The sequence below is a fragment of the Trachemys scripta genome, chromosome 8 (assembly GCF_013100865.1).
Source record: "Trachemys scripta elegans isolate TJP31775 chromosome 8, CAS_Tse_1.0, whole genome shotgun sequence".
In the NCBI taxonomy this organism is placed as follows: Eukaryota; Metazoa; Chordata; order Testudines; family Emydidae; genus Trachemys; species Trachemys scripta.
The window spans coordinates 50,012,444-50,031,466 of NC_048305.1; the positions used below are offsets into that span (position 1 = coordinate 50,012,444).

General features: G+C 41.8%; 1 protein-coding gene across 2 annotated transcripts in view; it reads right to left on the minus strand.

The window, feature by feature from the left end:
- Positions 1-19,023, minus strand: part of COP1 (COP1 E3 ubiquitin ligase) — a 205,685-nt gene that overhangs the window by 104,527 nt on the left and 82,135 nt on the right. For both annotated transcript variants that reach the window (XM_034778467.1, XM_034778468.1), the window contains exon 12: positions 8,839-8,982. In XM_034778467.1, coding sequence (XP_034634358.1) covers positions 8,839-8,982 — 144 coding nt within the window. The remainder of the gene's footprint in view (positions 1-8,838; positions 8,983-19,023) is intronic.

The window sequence follows — 19,023 nt, forward strand, 5'->3', positions numbered from 1 at the left end:
CACCCCCTTCATATATAGATTTTTCAAGCCTTAGCAGCCAGAAAACTGAACTAAGGTGTAGAGTACTACTGTTAGAGGCAATGCCCAGGCAAGAATTCAAGCCACTCTTCAACACCAGCTGCTAAGAAAGAATGAAGCTAAACTATCTTCAGAACAGTAGTAAACTTTTAATTAGAAAACATGTACGCTTCTGGTCCTTATAGTTGCAAAGGACCTTCAAAATGTGAATGATGCAGTGACATCTGCCTGAATCAGCAAACAGTCAAACAATAGTGAAGAGAACTGTCCTAGTTCATTAAAAAAAAAAAAAAAAAAAAAAAAAACTTAACTCTGAAGCCTAAGGACAACCATATAAACAAAGAAATTGCAATACTAGAGCAAATTAAAACTATCTAGTCCAATATCCTGTTTCAGATAGTGGTAAGTACCAACTGCTTCAGAAAAACATTCAGGAAACCTTATAGTAGGAATTTATAGAATAATTTACCCACAGGGAAAATTCCTTCCAAACCTCCAACAGATGAGAGTGACTTGTGCCCTGAAGCACAACCATTTAAAATGTCAACATTAATTATTTCACTGCTAATCAAATCACGCAAGAAAGGAGAAGGACAACCACATTATGAAAGCTCTGCATGATCTATTGTGAGCAGCACATTATATCTATATAACAAGTGGGTGGAACTTGGGCAAGTACCATCAGTAATTCTTTTCTTCCAATCTAAGTCCTGGAGAAAGACAAAAGTGTTGGGCTTCCTCTAGGATGCCATCCTAGGACGCTGCTCAAGGGCTCTACCTTTTGCCGCCTTCAGCTAGTAGGTGAATAAAAATCTGCTTTCCTCCCTCCTAGTTGCAGAGCAAGACTGATGTGGTTCTTGTCAATTTCACTCCAGCTCACAACATTGTTTTTAGTCTCACATGTCAAATTTTTAGACACAATCCTTAAAAAAATTAAAGGGTCATAATTAGATTAAAAACAAATCTTCATCTTCCTGACTTGATTCTCCCCTCACCATCACCAAGCTTCCTTTAGATCTTAAACACCCTGGAATGTTCTATTAAACAGTACAATGCATGAGGTTTTGTATAGCTTATTAGACTAACTTTTATGAAACAGCATACTCACGGGATATATCAGACTAATAGAACAGCTCTTCCTCCAAGTGTGTTGAGAGCTTTCTTCATTCATAAAGCTTCTTTTAATCTAGAAATAGTCACATTATCATGTTCATACGCCCTTACTATTTGTGCTACTCTATTTAATGATAGCCTTTTTTCCTGTGAATACTATGAGCATAGAGCTCCATTCTTGGGAGATTAACTAGCCGAAACAACCTCACACGAGGTGCATCTGAGGAGAATTAGTTGTCAACTGCTAGCTTGCTCTCATGAATTGGGCATCAGATCTGCACTGTGGGGCTTGTGTACATGGCCGGCAGTTTAGTCTTCTTTAAACAGGATTACTTTAATTCAAACTATATACCACAGCATCCACATGGGAGATTTACAGCTCAGCACACTAGCTCACACTGTAATTCACACCCCCATAGTCCAAACTGCGGGCCATGTAGATATAGCCTGCGATTCTGAACTTTGAAAGACTTGTGCACTGGCTTCACTTTACACACCTGAATGGGGACTATTCACACTATGTGCAAAGTGAAAGAGAGAGTAGTTCTGTGTGGTAAGTACATGAACTGAGTTCCAGGCAGAAGCTTTACATGCTCAAACATTTCAGCTGTACAATTGGCTTCTGAAAGATAATGCAAATGACAGCATGACCAAACACTGCAGTGGCACAGAACTAAATTACTATTAAAATATTTTTTTAAAATACATTTTAGCTCTTTACCCAAACCCTAGCTAAGATAGCAGACAAATGGTTTTGGAGAAAAACTCAGCAAACAGTATGACAAGACAGAATGGGAGACAACTCTGAGATAATTACTTCAATAAGTGAAAGCGAGGGGAATTCAATGCTACAAATCCTCACATCAAATTTGGTCCAAACATTTTGTGTCTCATGGGAGTGTGTGAGGTTCCAACGTGATTATTTTCTAAAAGGCTCCAAAAGCCATGTGGACCCAGTGAGTAGGGAATCTAGGTTGAGAATTTTAGCTTAACTTTATTTTGGTGCTTAGAAATAGTGAGTCTATTGCCCTTTAAAAACCTGACAGTAATGAACAGATCAATTGTGATTAGGATGGAACAGCCATACATGTGATTTATGGACATTGAAAAATAAACATATCCTAGGAATAATTTTAAAAACAAAAGGTAACCTATTCTTGTGGGTTTTGCTTTTACTGCAGTTGACTAAAGAGATGCAGCTGATTTTGGAGTTGTGGTATCATTTATCACAGAGTGCTGCTGCTGCAAACATACTGCAGTGAACATGCAGAATATTAAAGATGTATTTCATAAGTGTTTTCCTACCCACATTTGGTATGCTGCCTACTGTAGATCAGACAGCCATGAGACTAATTTCTCTTTTTGTTGAACACTAGATCTTCACATCTCTCTCAACCTATGGCAAAGCAACAATTCTGCCTCCTGAATAAATCACAAAAGCAGCGCTAGCATTAGCTGCTACCTGTTCATCCCTTTCTCTCCCTCCTCCCTCTGCACCAAGGAGAGAGAGAGAGAGAGATCATCACCTGTCATAGATAGGGACATTGCAAATCATAATTAGATCATAGGATGCTGTTTATAGTTACTACACAATGCCAGGATTTGTTCCTTGTACTGAGGCTATGAATCTGTAAATAGGATTTATGTCATCATCTGTTTTTCCTGGAAGCATTTAGTACTTCTGGGGGGGAAGCGTGCAAATTTAACAAAAAAATGCAAATGCTTATTTCCTCCCTATTCTTAACAAAGAGATCAAAAAGCCCATATAGGCAAGAACACATTTAGGAAGCAGGTGGGAGAAAGGGGTGAGAGAGAGGCAGATACAGCTGGTTTAAGGGCCCCGCTCCAAAAAGGTTTACAATGAATTACCCCGAGTGAAGCAGAATCTTTCAACAAGTACCCAGCTGGCACTCAGCAGAGCAGGGCTGGGATGGTGCCAGCCTGACATTGGGCAAGGGCTTCCCTTTTCAAAGCTGCTCTAGGACATCAGACTTGCTCTTGGCCAGACATAAGTCCTCACAAATACAGTCACATGCCTGCGTCCATAAATGCCTGTCACAGCCACTGTTCAGAAAGCAGTCACAACAGTAACAGCCTTTTTTTTTTGGGGGGGGGGAGAAGGGAGGGTCATCAATGCTTTGGACAAAGTTAATAGGTCAATTTAGGATAAGTTTCCTATAATGTTAAATTCAGAAAGAAAAGAAAAGAAACCCTGCAGAAGTGCAGTTTGGTGTTATGTGAAGAAAAGGAATGGAATGTACAGGGAAACTTTAATAAACTCATCTTCATAGATTAATTTCACTATAAGAATTTTCACTGGAACTGCAAATTGCATCTCACTGACCATTTTGTAACTTCATTCTGCCACACCAATACGCCTCCCTAGCATGTGTATTAGTAGGTTGTTCACATATAACTGGAAAACTTTGTGAAGCATGAGGTTAACTGTCAATTGTCTTCAACTACCTGCGAAGTCACCACTATGTTCCACTTGGTGATATTAGAGCACCATTTCATAAATGCTGCCACCGGGGGCTTTTCTTGCAGCCACCATCTCCTAGGCAGTGATTGGGGGGGGGAAGCAGCAGCCCCTTCCCTGGGTCTGCAGGCAGGGGTTGGGCCTTGCCCCCCCAGCCAGAAACCCACAGGAGTAGGCAACCAGTGAGAGTTACCGGCTTCAGCCCTTGTGTGGTGGATGGCAGGCTCTGGTCACGCAGCGTCAGGCTCACCACTCCCCTAATCACCTTTGGCCCATGCTGCCTCCTCTGGTCACGGGCTCCATCCGTGGGCCTGTGGGCTCTGGCCCTAGCCTCACTACCTCCTGCCTGTTGTCAGAGCTGTACCATCCATAGGATGGGCTGGGAAAACTGCCCCAGGCCCTGCGCTTCAGGGGGATGCAGCGGGGGGTGGCATGGCAGCCTGGGGGTCTAGCAGGGGGGCCTGGAGCCAGCACAGCAGGAGTTGGGCCTGTGCCTCACACTCACAGGCCCGTGCCTCACACTCACAGGCCCGGGTGTTTATTTCTTTTTCTTGCCCGCAGCCCCCTGGGCTCAGGCTTTGCAGCAGCAAGCGACCCAGTCCCAGCCCACTCCACTGGCTCCCAGTGTCGCCTGCTGCCGCAAGGTCCTAGCACCCCCCGCCCCCAACCACTAGTGCCAGGGCAGGCTGACCCTGACCCTACCCTTCCGCCTCAGACAGACCCTTCCCTTTTCCAGTGGGACCCTCCACTAGCATAGGGGACCCTCTTGTCCCTAGCACAGCTGAGTGCCAGCCAGTAGTCTCCATCATCCTTTGCCTGTCGCCCAGCCCTGGTGTCCCCTCAGTGCCCCACACCTCCCCTCTCCCAGCACTGGGTGGGGTCCTCCAATGCCACCTCCAGGACAGGGCCAGCCCTTATCACCCCCCTACCTCAGGGTCCTCCTTACCTTTTGGCTCTCCAACCTTGGGGTCCCCCTTCGCACAATACCAGGGTCCCACAACTCTGCACTCTCCACCTCCCCCCAGGATTGTGGCCCTCCATCCATCTGGTTTTCTGCCTCCCCTCCCAGGCCCCAGGAAAAAAAAAGATCTTAGAGCCCATCCTCCACGCTGGAGGGTCCTGGGGTCCCCCAGCACCATGGCATATATAGGCCCTCCAATAGCCACCCAGTTCCCAAAACATGGGCTCTCAGTGTTGCGACTGTGTAATTACAATTTAAAAAAAAAAAATCCACTGAGGGTAGAAAGACCATATGCACCTGGGAAGTGAGTTTGCTGCAAGGAACCATGAAGGTGGATTTCAGAATGTAAGTGGCACGACACTGATCGTGAATGGTGAGTTGTTTTTTTTAAATTATATGAACTTGCCGCATGATGGCAGGCCCCCACCAGGACCCAAGGCGCTGGCCATACTGCCAATCCCCCCCTGCATTGCCCCTGACTCCCACTGGCTCCTCCAGCCCCCCATTTATCGCCCCTGGCCTCTGCTGCCTCCCTACCCACCTCCCCATCCAGGGCTTAATTTGTCCCACAGCTTGCTGTGAAAAAGTGATATTTGTATGTTTGTTAATATCACTTTTAACAGAACAGACAAATTTCCAGCTTTTTTTGGTGAGGTCCCAACCACACAGCATTACAGTTGGTGTATGGTTGTGACATCTAAAAAAGACCCAACTGGCAAATCAGAACCTGGGTTTGGACAATCATTCTCTCTACTTAAACTATGAAGATGCATTAAATCAGAGCTTATTGTAAAGCAGGTTCCACTTTTTTAGTTTTTTATTAAATATGGATGTTTTTGGATAATACCTTACCAAACAATACAAGTGTGGTCTTCACTACACCAATGTTCCTTCAAGCCAAGCAATTTAGAATAGCAATTTATTATCTGTGCCACAGTGTAAGAGTGAGTGATGGCATAGTTAATGGGCACACCAAGAGTGCATTTGGTCAATGATCACCAAACATTTATCAGAACTAATAGCACCCCCATGCTGGAGGGAGTTGATGGGTTAAGGAGCTGCCAATTGACAAATGCATTTGTTTAGGAGGAAGGGGGGAAACAGAGCAAGGAAATGAAATAAAGGGACCTTCTCCTCCCACCCACGCTTACAGAGTGCCAGGGAACTTTACTTTAAATTTTAATTTGGTCACAGCTCTGGGTGTACACGCACATATATAAATATAGCATATGAGGGAAAAGGAAAAATCTTGAAGCTGTGAAAAGCATCTCATCTCATACACAAAGTTGACACGGTAGACATCCCTAAATGTGTTAATGTGGCTCTCTCCTCACCGAAGGCTGGCAGAGAAGCTGGAGCAAACAATTACCTTCTACTGAGAAGATTGTCGGGGTTAGATTATCAAATTTAGAAGTAGCGAGTTCAGTTTGCAAGTAGTCTCAGAGGAACAGAAAAACATCAAATGCACTTTAAAGCTCTCTTTCTGCTTGAAGTGCAATAAGAACACCTAATCCACTGTTAGATTCCCAAACAAACCTGTTGAAACTGAGTTTCAGTGACATTATGCTAACATTTCCACCAAAAAAAGTTATTGTCCTTATGAAAATTCCATACCTTTAGAAAATCATAATGTTTTAAAGCCTGGTAAGAAACAGTTTAAGGAACCAACCAGTTCCCCATAGTTCTATAATCCTTCAATCATCTACCAATTTATACAGCCCACCCAGGAAGGTGGAAACAATTTATTTTCTTAGGGGGAGAAAATGGCAAGCCAATGAACATTTAAAACAGTTGGGTTTAAAAAATAAACCTTAATGCTAGAGGTTCTAGACCAATCAATGCTGATTTCTCTCAAAAGACTGGTTTTATTGATCTCTGTAAAGAACATCACAGTAGTTAAAGATAGAAAAGACATAGTATAACCATGATAGGCCCAAGCACCTCCTCTTGAACACTTCACCAGCATGTTGCTCCCCTTGGTCGTAACCTGTGTTTTTTAATACCGTTAGTCTTTGGATCAGAGAATGCCTTCTTGTACATTTGTACAATGCCTAGCAAACACTGGGTTTTGAAAGGAATATAGTCCCATTCGGTCAGAATTCTTTATGTTTTCTCGTAGTAATAGAATATGTTGCAATAGAAGAATATTTGTCTGAATAGAATTGGATTGACTGTTTACTGTTATGAAGTGTACTGATTATGTAGTGTGAGGTTGTAGGCGAAAATTTGTATTGTGTAACATCCATAGCTTCCTGTTGTAACACTGTAGTATGTGTTAGTGTTCTATTGGAAACTGTTCCCATGGATAGACAATGGGATTTTATAATTACATTTGATATTTTTAGTTTTGCATGAGTTTTTGTTAATTTTGGAAGGTAAAAATATAGGCTGGGCAGTCAGAATAAGTTCAGTAAGATGACCGATAGATGAAGATTTATACTATTGTGATGAATTGGTTTGATCCTTCCAATTTCCCCCCCCCTCAGACTTTAATGTATGTTTTTGAAAGGGTTAGAATTTTTGTATCAAAATATAATTAAGGTGTTAACTGGATTCTATGGAAATATTTTCAACCAAAATTCCAACAGTTTGTTTGGGAATTTCTCTGGGCTTTTTTGTGCATGTTAGTAAGCAAGCACAAACGATTAAATTGAGTTGAGGCATCAGGAGTCCAAAATAGGACCTCCCTCATGTAGATGCTAACAAGCCCATAGGAAACGCATGTGCGTGGGGCGGGGGAAATCACACCGAGAACTAGGGATATCTCAGTGGGATGGGGGCATAAGAAACAATAGAGGGGAACTGAGTAGGCAAGTCTCCTAGCCATGGGGGTACAAGGGAGACTTTAAGCACTTTAAATTTATGTCACTTCCAGTGTATTGTTATCCACAACTACTCCTCCTCACCTGTGGCTCAGCAGGTCATTTTTAAAAAAAATGAATGTTTGGAAAGAATACGATTACACTACAAATGGTAAAAAAGAATAATTGAGTGTTTTCCTCAATCTGCTGAAAAAGAAAAAGCAGAACAATAAAGCACGTGCTGCTTAAGTCGAGACAAAAAAGGAACTGTACCTAGTTAAATAGGTCTCCTGTAAGAAGGTAAGTCCTTCTGTACAAGCAGGACAATTTCCCAGTTCCTCTTTTCTTTCTGGTCTAAGCTCCGGGCACTTCCCCTCTAGAGCAGGTTAAGTTTGGAAGAGAGATAACACAAGCTTCCTCTTCATCTCAGAGACACTCCTCACTCCTCTACTGGTTTCTGCCTTTCTCTAATGAAATCTTTGTTAGTCCCTTCCTTGAAAAATCATAGCATGGGATAACCACCCCCCATGACAAATTCATTATATATCAGTGCAATTCTTCCACTAGCATTCATTCCCTAGAATGGCTACTGCCGCTCCATACCAATGGAGGGGGAGGTCTTTTTTTTCCCCATGCTGAGAGGGAATCTTTCAATGGGTGGCTGGTGAGAGATCATCATTCACACCAACCATAATGAGCCTCTGCAGTAACAATGGTTTCAGCACCTGCAGAAGCAGTGGGTCAGAGCACTGAGTAATCCACATAGTATTTCTGCCATTATGAAGAGATATTGCCATTAATATTTCCTTCGCTAAGCCTCTTTTCATAGAGAATCTGAAGAACCAAACAGCCTCTGACTACCCACTTCTTCAAATGAAATGGCATCCGAACAAACAATGGTTACCGGCTCTGGAACAAATATGGTGCAAATTAAATTATACTCCCATCCTTCCCAACCCCTGAACCACAGTGATGCGCACTGTGCAATATCTTTATTCTGAAGTCTCCTTCCTAAACCATACTGCCTTTCCTCTCCTTTCCAGTTACATATATCCTGCTCAGCCCGGATCAATTCCTTCATCTGGAATTTTGACCATGCTGTTTATAAACTCTTTTTACAGAGTAGTTTTTTTGCTAAATACAGCTCTCTCAAGAAAGAGCTAATCATTCAATTGCACCACATGCCCCTGTCTCCACTAGCTATGGCAATAAATCTTTGGATATTTTTGAATACAATGTCTGCGCGTGAGGATCTGACATTAGTCGGTGTAATTTTATGTGAACTGAGACAGTGCCTGAACTGCCCACCACAACTTTGTATACAAATAAAGCTCTAATATAACTTTTCCATCTCCCCTTCACCAGCACAGTGCAAAGGATAAAGAAAGCGATGTTCTTTTTATTGTGTGTAAGGGACACTAATTAAAACATAGCATGCTGGGACTCAAGACAAAGGCAGTGCATACCTGATTTTGGAATTACAGGTCATTTCATTCTCGGGGTAATGAATGTCCACTGCGTCCTGAATGACAGTGCCGTACTCGTAGACTTTAATCTTCTTTGTCACCCCGGCAATAGCAAAATAGTCACAGTCCCGGTCGAATTCGATACTGAGGAGCAAAAGCAGAAATCAAGGACTACATAAAACACGTTCACTTATGAACAGGACATTTCACTGCCTGAATGATAATCAGGGTTTGGTACTTGGCTATTACAATTCTCCTAAAGAGTGCAGTTGGAAAAATATTTAACATTCTACCTATGCCAGGATAAGTCAGTTGCTTCAAATGGACTAAAACAGCATGAGTTCCTATTTCTAGGCAGAGTTGCATCAAGAGATCATGATATGCAAGCCCCACACCCAATCGATTTACTGAAAATGGATTTTTGTGGCTGCACAATATTCCTCCTGCGGACAGTACCTTTGTTCAGACATTTGGTGCAACTCTACCTTCTACATTACGATGCACCCAAATGTCAAAGCAGAGAGCTCAAACTGGGAAGGTAGTAAGAAAAATTTGACCACATGGTGTATGAATAATATGCCACAGGATATTGCTGATTGATTTCTTTTACAGTTTGATTCTGTTCTACCCATTGTCCCCTTTAGTATGGTAGTTTGGATTTCCCAGGGTTAATTCAAAGCAAATTAGTACTCATGATAAAGACCTCCAAACTCCCTGAGCAACAGGAAAATTAAAAATATATTATCAAAACTACAAAAGCTAAATACACAACATGCTTTCTATATAGGGCTGTTCTCGTGAACCAAGGCATTTTCTGTCTTGAAATGCTAGGCATGTTTGTAACAGATGTGAGCGGAGATGGAAGAAAAAGCAGTCACTTTATAATGAGGTTAACCCTTAAACCAGAAAGCCCTCTGATCAAACATAAAAGACATCTGAAGGGAAGAAAGGGAGAGTGGGTTAGGAACAGTGAGCATCATTATCAAGTTAGTATATTGAAAGGCCTTGAAAAGTGTACCAGACACTTAACAATCAGAGAAACTACAACTACTATCCAGAGGCAACTCCCTCGTGAAAAGTTGAGCACCACCCTCTCTAAACTACTGGGAGGGAGAGAAGGGGAAGATGCAGGGATTCCTTCCGGGTTTCTGTCTCTTACAGACTAGTAGGATGGAAATGTGGAGCTTCTTACCCTTATCTGAAAGAAGGAAAACTCCCCCTGCAGACCTAGAGTCTCCCTGCTGCTATGATTGACAGTGGTATCACTCCCCACAGGCTCTTGGCTGATGTCATAGTATTTTTCCACTACTACCCCAGCTGCCTCATTTTGGGCTCTCCTCCCCAGTGAACAAAATTCAGTGCACGATTATGCAGTTGCTCAGAAGCTTCCCAAGAAACAGTAAGTGATGCTATTGTAACTGTCAGTTTAATACTATGCTCCACTTTCTGAATGATAGCAAAATAAAATGACAACATATTGGTCAGTTTTCACTTTAATACAATTGGGAAAAGCTCTGAGCAACCAGAGGCACTGAAGCCATCTTTTCACATACTTAAACAGCACTGCATCCTTTTACATTCTTTTCATGTTCAGAAGATTATCTTAGGCCTTGGCTACACTTGGGGATTCACAGCAAGCGCGAGTGTAGTCGCGCCGCCAGCGCTGCGAGAGCTCTCTCGCAGCGCTGCAAGTACTCCACCTCTCCGAGGGGAATAGCTTGCAGCGCTGCGAGCGAGCGTGCAGTGCTGCAGGCGCTGATTACACTGACGCTTTACAGCGCTGCACTCGCTGTGCTCAGGGGGTGCGTTTTCACACCCCTGAGCGCAGCAAGTTGCAGCGCTGTACAGCGCCAGTGTAGCCAAGGCTTTAGTGACTAATGACTGGATTCCCTCCCTCCCCACCAATGAAAGCTTACATACAGCAGACGTTGATGGAATTGCACCCATTCAGCAAGGAAAATTTCCTTTGTGCCAATAGCGAGAGAATATGTAAATCCCTATAATTAAGATTCTGCCCAAGTTGTGGGTTGTGTTTTTTTTTTTTTTTTTTTTTAAGAAACAGAATTACCCACTGATGTGTGATTTGACTGTACAAACCATGGAACATTTTAAAACTTGGATGTCTAAAATTAGGCACCTAGATCTCCCAAGCAGTGTCAAGGAATAGACCCAATCCTTTATAGTTCCTTGCTCCCCACAGGGGAATCTGACTAGTCTTGTTTTAAAAACTACTGCTACTTGGTGGAACACTAAGCAGCAGCAGAGGCCCTTGGCACTTTGCATGCAGATTCAGGATAACATCAGAGTACCAGTTTACACTCAATCTTTGAAATTGTAGAGCCATAAACTTAAAAGGAAACACACTATCAAACTTTACATCTAGTCAGTTGTAGTTTACACTTGCTTCCGACTCTACCAATTTGTGTGGATTTACATTAGTTTCCTACTTTCTAAAGTATTTTTCTTCCCCATTGCTATTGAAAGACCCCCACAACAAACAGTTCCATGAAAAATGGAGAATGACCAGCCAGAGGTATCAGGACAGGGTGGCAAGCCCCAGCCAGGGCCCCTCCCATAGGATTTCCCCAGACTTCAGAGGGAACCTTCAGCCTTGGGTGTCCCCAAGAGAACACCCTCCCTGAGGCACATGAGCTGGGAGGATGGGCAGGGGAAAAAACCCCCCACACACACACACAAAAACCCCACTCCTACAGAACAGTCTGCTCATAGGGGCAGCACAGGCTGCTTGGCCACAGCTGGAAGCAGCAGCAGAAAGGAGGGGTGGGGCCAATACAGGCATTCCACCAGGGGGTGGACCTCCTTGGGGGCACCTGACCCCAGAGGAACCCTCCTTCTCCAGCTATGTGGGCTGGGAAAGCATGACAGCACTTCCAGAGGCAGGTTAATGGTCGATAAGCAAGGTTAGTGAATATGGTCTGGCATTGTTTTAGGTGAAAACGGGACAGGGCAAGATGATTTCTCAGGACTGGTTGTTTTTGTAGAAGTATCCTAGCCAAGCTGCTTTTTGCAGAACACTATGTCAACGCAGTTCAGCATCGCACTGACATGCCAACTCTCTCTGCCCCAAGAAAGAGGTTTACAACCAGAAACCTATATAACATAGCAATGGATTTATTTGTACCACAATCTTAATTGAACTGCTGTCTCAGCTACTGTTTGCTGCCCTGTGGATTCTAGTACAGCATAACTAAACTGATGGCAGCTATTCATCTACTTGGATTCAATTTATACCCTCAGCCTTCTGCTGCTGAAGGAGAAATATTACGTCTGGTGAAGGGCCAGGTTATTAAAACTGAAAATCCTGTCTTACCTGAGGAGATTTTGTTACTGTTAGCTATACAAACTTTGACTAGCATTACTCCCATGCTATACATTTTTTCCTTCTTAAAGGCATACCTTGGCCAATAAAATCAATAGTTCAAGGTTTAAAAATTAATGTACCATTAAAAACCTTTTTTAAAATAAAGAGCATGAGCACAAACCAGTGAAACTGATTTTCAGATCTGACCTTCAAAGACATTGCAGGGAGAAAACCAATGCAGAAGCAAACTACCATCCATACAGATGTTCATCTGTTGGGAGGGAGGGGAAAAATTTACACCTCTCCCCCTTTATTAAAGCATATAGCTGCATCTTGGCTTGAATTCTCCGTCCACAGTATATACACAACAGTATCAATTTACAGTCATACTGTGAAAAACTGAGTTTGATAGCACAATGAAAAATAAAATGAAGTACAAGCTCAGCATTCTAATCAAATTGATTATTTATCATCAAGCAAAATAACCTCCGAGAGCATTTGCAAAGCTCCACTTCCCCCACCAGTCCTGACTATGACAGACAGCACACTGGCAGTGACAATTATTTCAATGCTTTTTGCTCAGAACAGTCGATAGCATAAACGCCAGTATACATCTAAGTAAGTTTAATTTGTGGTTTGAAAAAAAAAAAGTTTGCTTGGGCTGTGTGATATAATACAAAGTATTTTGTGTCTAACTAGCTTGACAGTCTACCTTTCCACAAGTATTTGAAGTATGTTTTGTTTTAATATAAACTCTCACTCATGCATAGTTTATCTATAGGGAAAAAAATCACAGGCGCTATAACAGTTCTTACATACCGTTTTTAAGCCACCATAGGATTAACCTTTGAGGGGGTCATGTTTCGGTTGCACATATAAAATGTATTTCTACAGTTGAAATAAATCTGTTTGAACAATGGAAAGTTGTAATCAAGCAGTCAGTAACAAACTGTACTGTGTCAAAAAGGACATCAGGCAAGTGATTAAGCAGTAAGACAACAGACCATGTGATACAGCTGATTAATGCTTACCTCAGGTGCTCTGAGAGCCACAAGTCCATCAATCAACATTGCCCTACAGCCTGTTGGGTCTTATTAGAACGACAGAAATTTGGCTTTGGTAAATGTCTATTTTAAGTGACTTTAATGCTGGTGCAAGGAGCTGGACTGACAGCCCTGGAGACTGAAATCCTCTATATATCAGCAGACCAGATACAGAAAGGGGAGGGAGATCGCAATCTTGTTCCACACACCCACTAATACACTTCAAACCTAGCCTGAAAGGACCACCTCTAGAGATGAGCAGGTAGTCTGGGCTTCATACCCATTCATTCACTGGCCTCTCTACTGAAACTGCCAATTAGCGCAAATTGTGAAGGTGCTGTCACTTGGAACATCTGTTCATTGGGAATTGGACAGATCAAACTCATTTCTCACAGGCCACTGAACAGACAAGATAGCTAATTTCCACATTGAATGGACATGTTCAGGATGAAACCGATGCATAGTTGCTAGCTGAAATGCAGAAAAGGAAATAAAATCTCATTTATGAGCAACTATAGCCACAAAAAGCACCAGTAAAGCCCAATGCATAGGTGGCATGAGAGAGGGTAGAAGAGACGAATCTGTTGCAGTGGGAAGCCAAATAGATCCCTCCCAGCCCCAAATCACCCATATGTAAAAAAACCAAAAACAAACAAACAAACCCACACACAATGCTTTTAAATGACTCAATCTAAGCTTGGCAGGGAAGAGAACAGGAGCAGAGGAATCAAATGCAGTAGTAGTATGGGTAGCTTTAGATATGCCTGGAAATCTTCCTTCTCCCCTTCCCACCCCTTCATTATTTTTTCAGACTAACTGCCACTCTTGCTCTCCGTCATAGAAGGATATAAACACTACAACCAAGATTGTCAAAAATTAATTCCTAAGGCTAATTAGGGAGTAAGGAGCCTAACTTTAAAACCTCTTAAAAACCCCACACAAAACAAAACTTGGCCAACAAAAGATTTTGCTGAAGATTTAGATACAGAATCTCTTTTGGGTATCTGGGGTTTTTGATGTTTGAAAGAAAGGATCAAAGTCTAGCAAAGAATTTAATGACAGCAATAAAAAAGTTAGTTGCCTCTCCTCCTACATGCCAATGGCAGACTCAATATGTGAATATTAGATGCTTTCTGAAGGTTTCTAAATTCCTTATTTTCCAAGGGATTATCGCTAATTAAGACATTGGTTAGCAACCTACCGCTATTCTTCCATTCCTAAATCTCCTAACGTGGAAGTTTCTTGATTGTTTCCAGCTAAATTTCAATCTGGGAGACTATTAGTTAAAAGTCAAATTTAACATCAAAAGAATCAAATGAGCCTTCAAAAATAATGGTAACGGTGAGAAGTGACTGAAGAGCTGCAGATCCATTAACTGCTTCCTAAGACCCCCAAGTTGACAGCTTCTAGCTCTGTAATTGATAAGGGAAAACATGGTGGAGAATGAAGTGCAAGGGAGCATCTCCTTCAGCTAGGCCCTTGTGGTACCATACAAGTATCGTCATGTTCTTCCAAAGGAAGCACCATTGTTATTTTGTGTCTGTGCTTTGTTGGCATTATGACTACATCAATCAAAATCAATATAAAAATATCAGATGGAGACTTGTGATTCCATAAACCAAGGAAAGCTGGCTCGTGAATTACAAACAGAAGTCATCCCAAAGATGGAATGCTCAGAACCCCCCAGGAACATAAAAGCCAAATGGTTCCAAAGGCAGAAAAATCAAATCAAATCCCACATAAGACAGCCCCCCCCCCCATCCCCATGACAAGTAAGAGCCCACAATATTGCAGGGAAAAGGTGCCTCTTGTGCAGTGCATGTAAGATATACTGCTGTTCTGCCCACTTCACCCTTTGGCAACCCATATGCGGAGACTGAGTAGTGTAGAGTGTCTTATAGAGGCTCTCTGCACCACAGCACAAATTCACTCAGTATAAATAGGCAAATCTCTACTCTGTTATATTGTTACATAACATGTGTAGTGCCTAGAGGCCAACCAAGTCATGCCCCCACTTATGCTAGGTTCTGCACAAATATGACATTCTACAGCTGTTTACTTCTGGGGAGAAAAAAAAACACAACACCTGAATTTCGAAAGTTTAAAAAAAACAACAACACGGTGTTTTCCTTTTTTTAAGAAAATGTTTAAAAGCTTTCAACATGCAAAAGCAATGCATTCAAAAGCAGCACAAGTCCAGTCTTTCCCCTATCCTGCCCACCTAAGGCACCTTTAAAGTTGAAAAAATACCTTTGACTCATTTCCCTTCTTCCTTTCATTCCTCCCCCTTCCAACCACTTTCCTTCTTTTCTGGCCAAGAGCACTGTTAGCCCTTACATGCAGAGTAAATGCCATTTATGTATGCCTTCAGGGAATCCTAGAATTCACTCCCAATTTAGTTTTTAATACAATGCAAAAAATTGATTGTACTTATTCTCAAGAAAAAGCCTTGCTGAACTATAGGGAGAGAATGAGAGAAGGAAAATGAGGGAATTCTCTTATTTTTAATACAACTTGCCTTTCAGTAATTTCAATAAAATAGTGTCCATTTTGTGTTTTCCTTCATTTATTCCACTTTTAAATTTAAAATTACAGAGCAACCACCAACATGAACAGAGGATGATTTCTATTTACTCTGTAATAGCTATATAGTGGGCTAACTAGTATTTCTTTGTGGTAAGTCCTTGTATGCCTTCAGAGTCACACGTTTCAGACAACCATGGAGAAAAAAAATTATGGTGAATGGACCTACAGTAAGTAGTACTAGGTCATCACTCTATTGTTAAGAAATTCTAGCTAATTTTTTTCTTCTCTACACTTATTTTCATAGCGTAGTACAGGATTACAAAACACAAATCAGGTGAGTAGAAGATAGATATGATGCCAATAACAATTTGGAATCATAACCAACAGTCCAATTCTGCTCTCCCAATGTTCCCTCTGAACTCAGTGAAATGTTCAAGGGTCCAAGAAATGCAGATTTGGATCCCGAATGAGAAGTGTCCCCAACAACCACAAAACCTTCCACTCACTATATATGACAGACTACAAGATCCTCCCCACAATTCTGCCATATGGCCCCATCTGCAAGTTGAATCATACAACTGGAAGGGACCCTATTATGACTTAAAGTGTATACTGACATACAGAGTTGCAAGTTTTAAAACAAAGCCATATTCATGCATGCAAAGCCACAATTAAAAGGATCAATTTTTGCATTCCAAAGTCTATCTACATTTGTCATACAAAAAATAAAGGTTACTGCGACAAAGCATATAAAATTTCACTCTAAAAGGATTGTGTTTGCTAAAATTATGACAAGCAGAAACCAAGGTATTTTTCTTTTTTATAGAAACCACTTCTCAAACTTAATTGCTAGTATGATACCCATAATCCATGCAAAATTAAACTTTAGCTCAAACCGAAGAAGTGCTAGTCAGACAATTTAGACTATAATTCAGAGTTTGCTACTAGATATATCTAAACCATCCATTTGTATAGGCTGCTCACCTGTAGCGCTGGTGTAAGTAACCACTTAGCTAAAAGTTAAGGAACTATAATGTATGAATCTGTCAATCGTATAGTAAACCGTACTTTTAATAAATAGGCTATAACCATCCCTCTATAAGCAGCTCACCACAAGCCCCAAATTTGGCAAGAGATGGCTGTAATACATTCCTTTATTCCAAAATGTCAGTTTCACAAGCATTCTGGGAATCGTGGTTCAAATGACCCATTAAAAAGAATCATTCAAGACTAAGTAAACAAGACAGGTTTTTTTTCTTGCCTATAAATGTATCTTCTCAATGATTAAAGCCATTGCCCTCCAAAGCAGAGATTAATACTGATTAGATACATACAATGGTCTTGGATAGAGTTGTGCTGGAAAAATTTAGACACATTTCCCCCCCCCAATGTATAATTGGGGGGAAATTCCACCACAATTCCAGGAGAAGCTTTCAAAGATTCCACACCAAGAAGAGTACTAATCAGACAAACAAAATTTCTAGTCTTCTAAACTCTAACAGGCAAACAAACAAACATACAAAAGAGGGAGGGGATCTTCACTTAATAGATTGTCATGCATTCGTCTCTAAAAATCCATTAATTTGGAGATAGGTTTTACTAGGAATTAGCATAAACTGCCCAATTTGCCCTCTGTTCAGGTCATAGGAGTCACAGAGCCTCTAAAACAGTGATAGGCAACCTGCAGCTTCCTGTAGCTCCCATTGACCAGGAACAATGAACCAGGGCCACTGGGAGGCTGCAGGGGGCCGTGCCTGTGGACGTTCAACGTCTGCAAAATGTCTGGCGGCCCGCAAGCAGCTTACCTTGATAGGTTGCATGCAGCCCACGGGCTGCAGGTTGCACACCACTGCTCTAAAATGACACTCTAGATAGAACAAAACAACCATTATGGAAATCTATAGAATGACTAACAAAAATTCCCTTCATGAAACAGGGCATATTCCACAAGATCAACAACAACCTCCTTTGTCATGTGGGATTAGCTCCTATCTATCCTCTCAATCTTTAAAGCCACAACCTTGTTGTCTGTATACTCACCCACCTGTCACCAGAAAACAGATGTGTCTTCCTCCACCGATGCCACCTTTGGTCACTGGATTCTGTAAAATACTCTAACTTCTTTCCTATACCTTCCTCCCCTTCTCATTTGCCAATTCCTAGTAATCTCTACCTCCAAATTGTAGTATCATGGACACCCCTGTACATGAAAAAAATAGATGCTTGGGTCAATTTAATAGACCTCCAGTAGAAAATTGCCATTGCTTCCATAAGAAGGACCATACAAAGACATCCCATATCGTGTAGTAATCCTTAGAAGTAAGTTTCTTCCTGTACTTAAGTAGACTGCTAGCTGGTAAGACTACCCAAAGTTTAACAGGTTTAGCTTTCAAAGTTCCAGGCCACTAGCTTGAACGTCTTTGGATTCTGGCACCATCCATGTAGTTGACATTTCAAGGTGGCAATAGGCAACTAGTAGGAAGCTCTGAGGATATTAGCATTGTCTCCCCATATGTACCCAGCCACTTAAGCCAGCAGAGAGAAAGGTGGGAAGATATCTATCAGGCAGCTGGACCACATGAATGAGTGCTTCTGTCCTCAACGCCATCTTGTCCTAAGAGCTTGATGGAAAACAATTTAGTTTCCTGATGCTTGAAGCAAAATCAACCTGTGGAGTCCTCGTTCCCTGAATATCAGGTCTGCAGTTCTCTGATTTAGTTTCCACTCCCCTACAGAAGGTTTGGCAGATCACCGCCAGTCAACTCAGTGATTTTGTCCTAGATGTAATTCAATCACTCAGTTTCTTCTGTTCTGCCCATGGGAGGATTCTAAGGGATTCCACATTGAGTATGGGACTCCAAAGACACTCCTGATGTGTATGCTTTAAAAATACATGATTGTTACCCTGCAGAAAAGTAGATCTGAATGTCAGGTGAGCGACAAGACTTCATATTATACTGTTCATGCAGCTCAAGTATAACCAACTTCCTTCTCTGATGAAGACTGTTTGGCCTGTGAAGTAAGTGCTCTCACAAAAGGCTCCTATGCAAAACAAAGTATATGTAGTCACCCCCAATGGAGAAAGATCTGTTAGCGGTTTCTCTGTGGCAAGGGCCAGGATCTTTGCTGTTAAAACACCATTCTGAAGATTTCAAGGGAGGAGGGAATAATTCACTTTTCCTGGCGATCCCAAGTAGATAGGAGCAATACCTAGAGAAGTTTCATGCAATGAAGACCCACTGCACTGTGTCTGTGCAAGAGATCAATTGTACGAGCTGCAGAACCTCCCAGGTT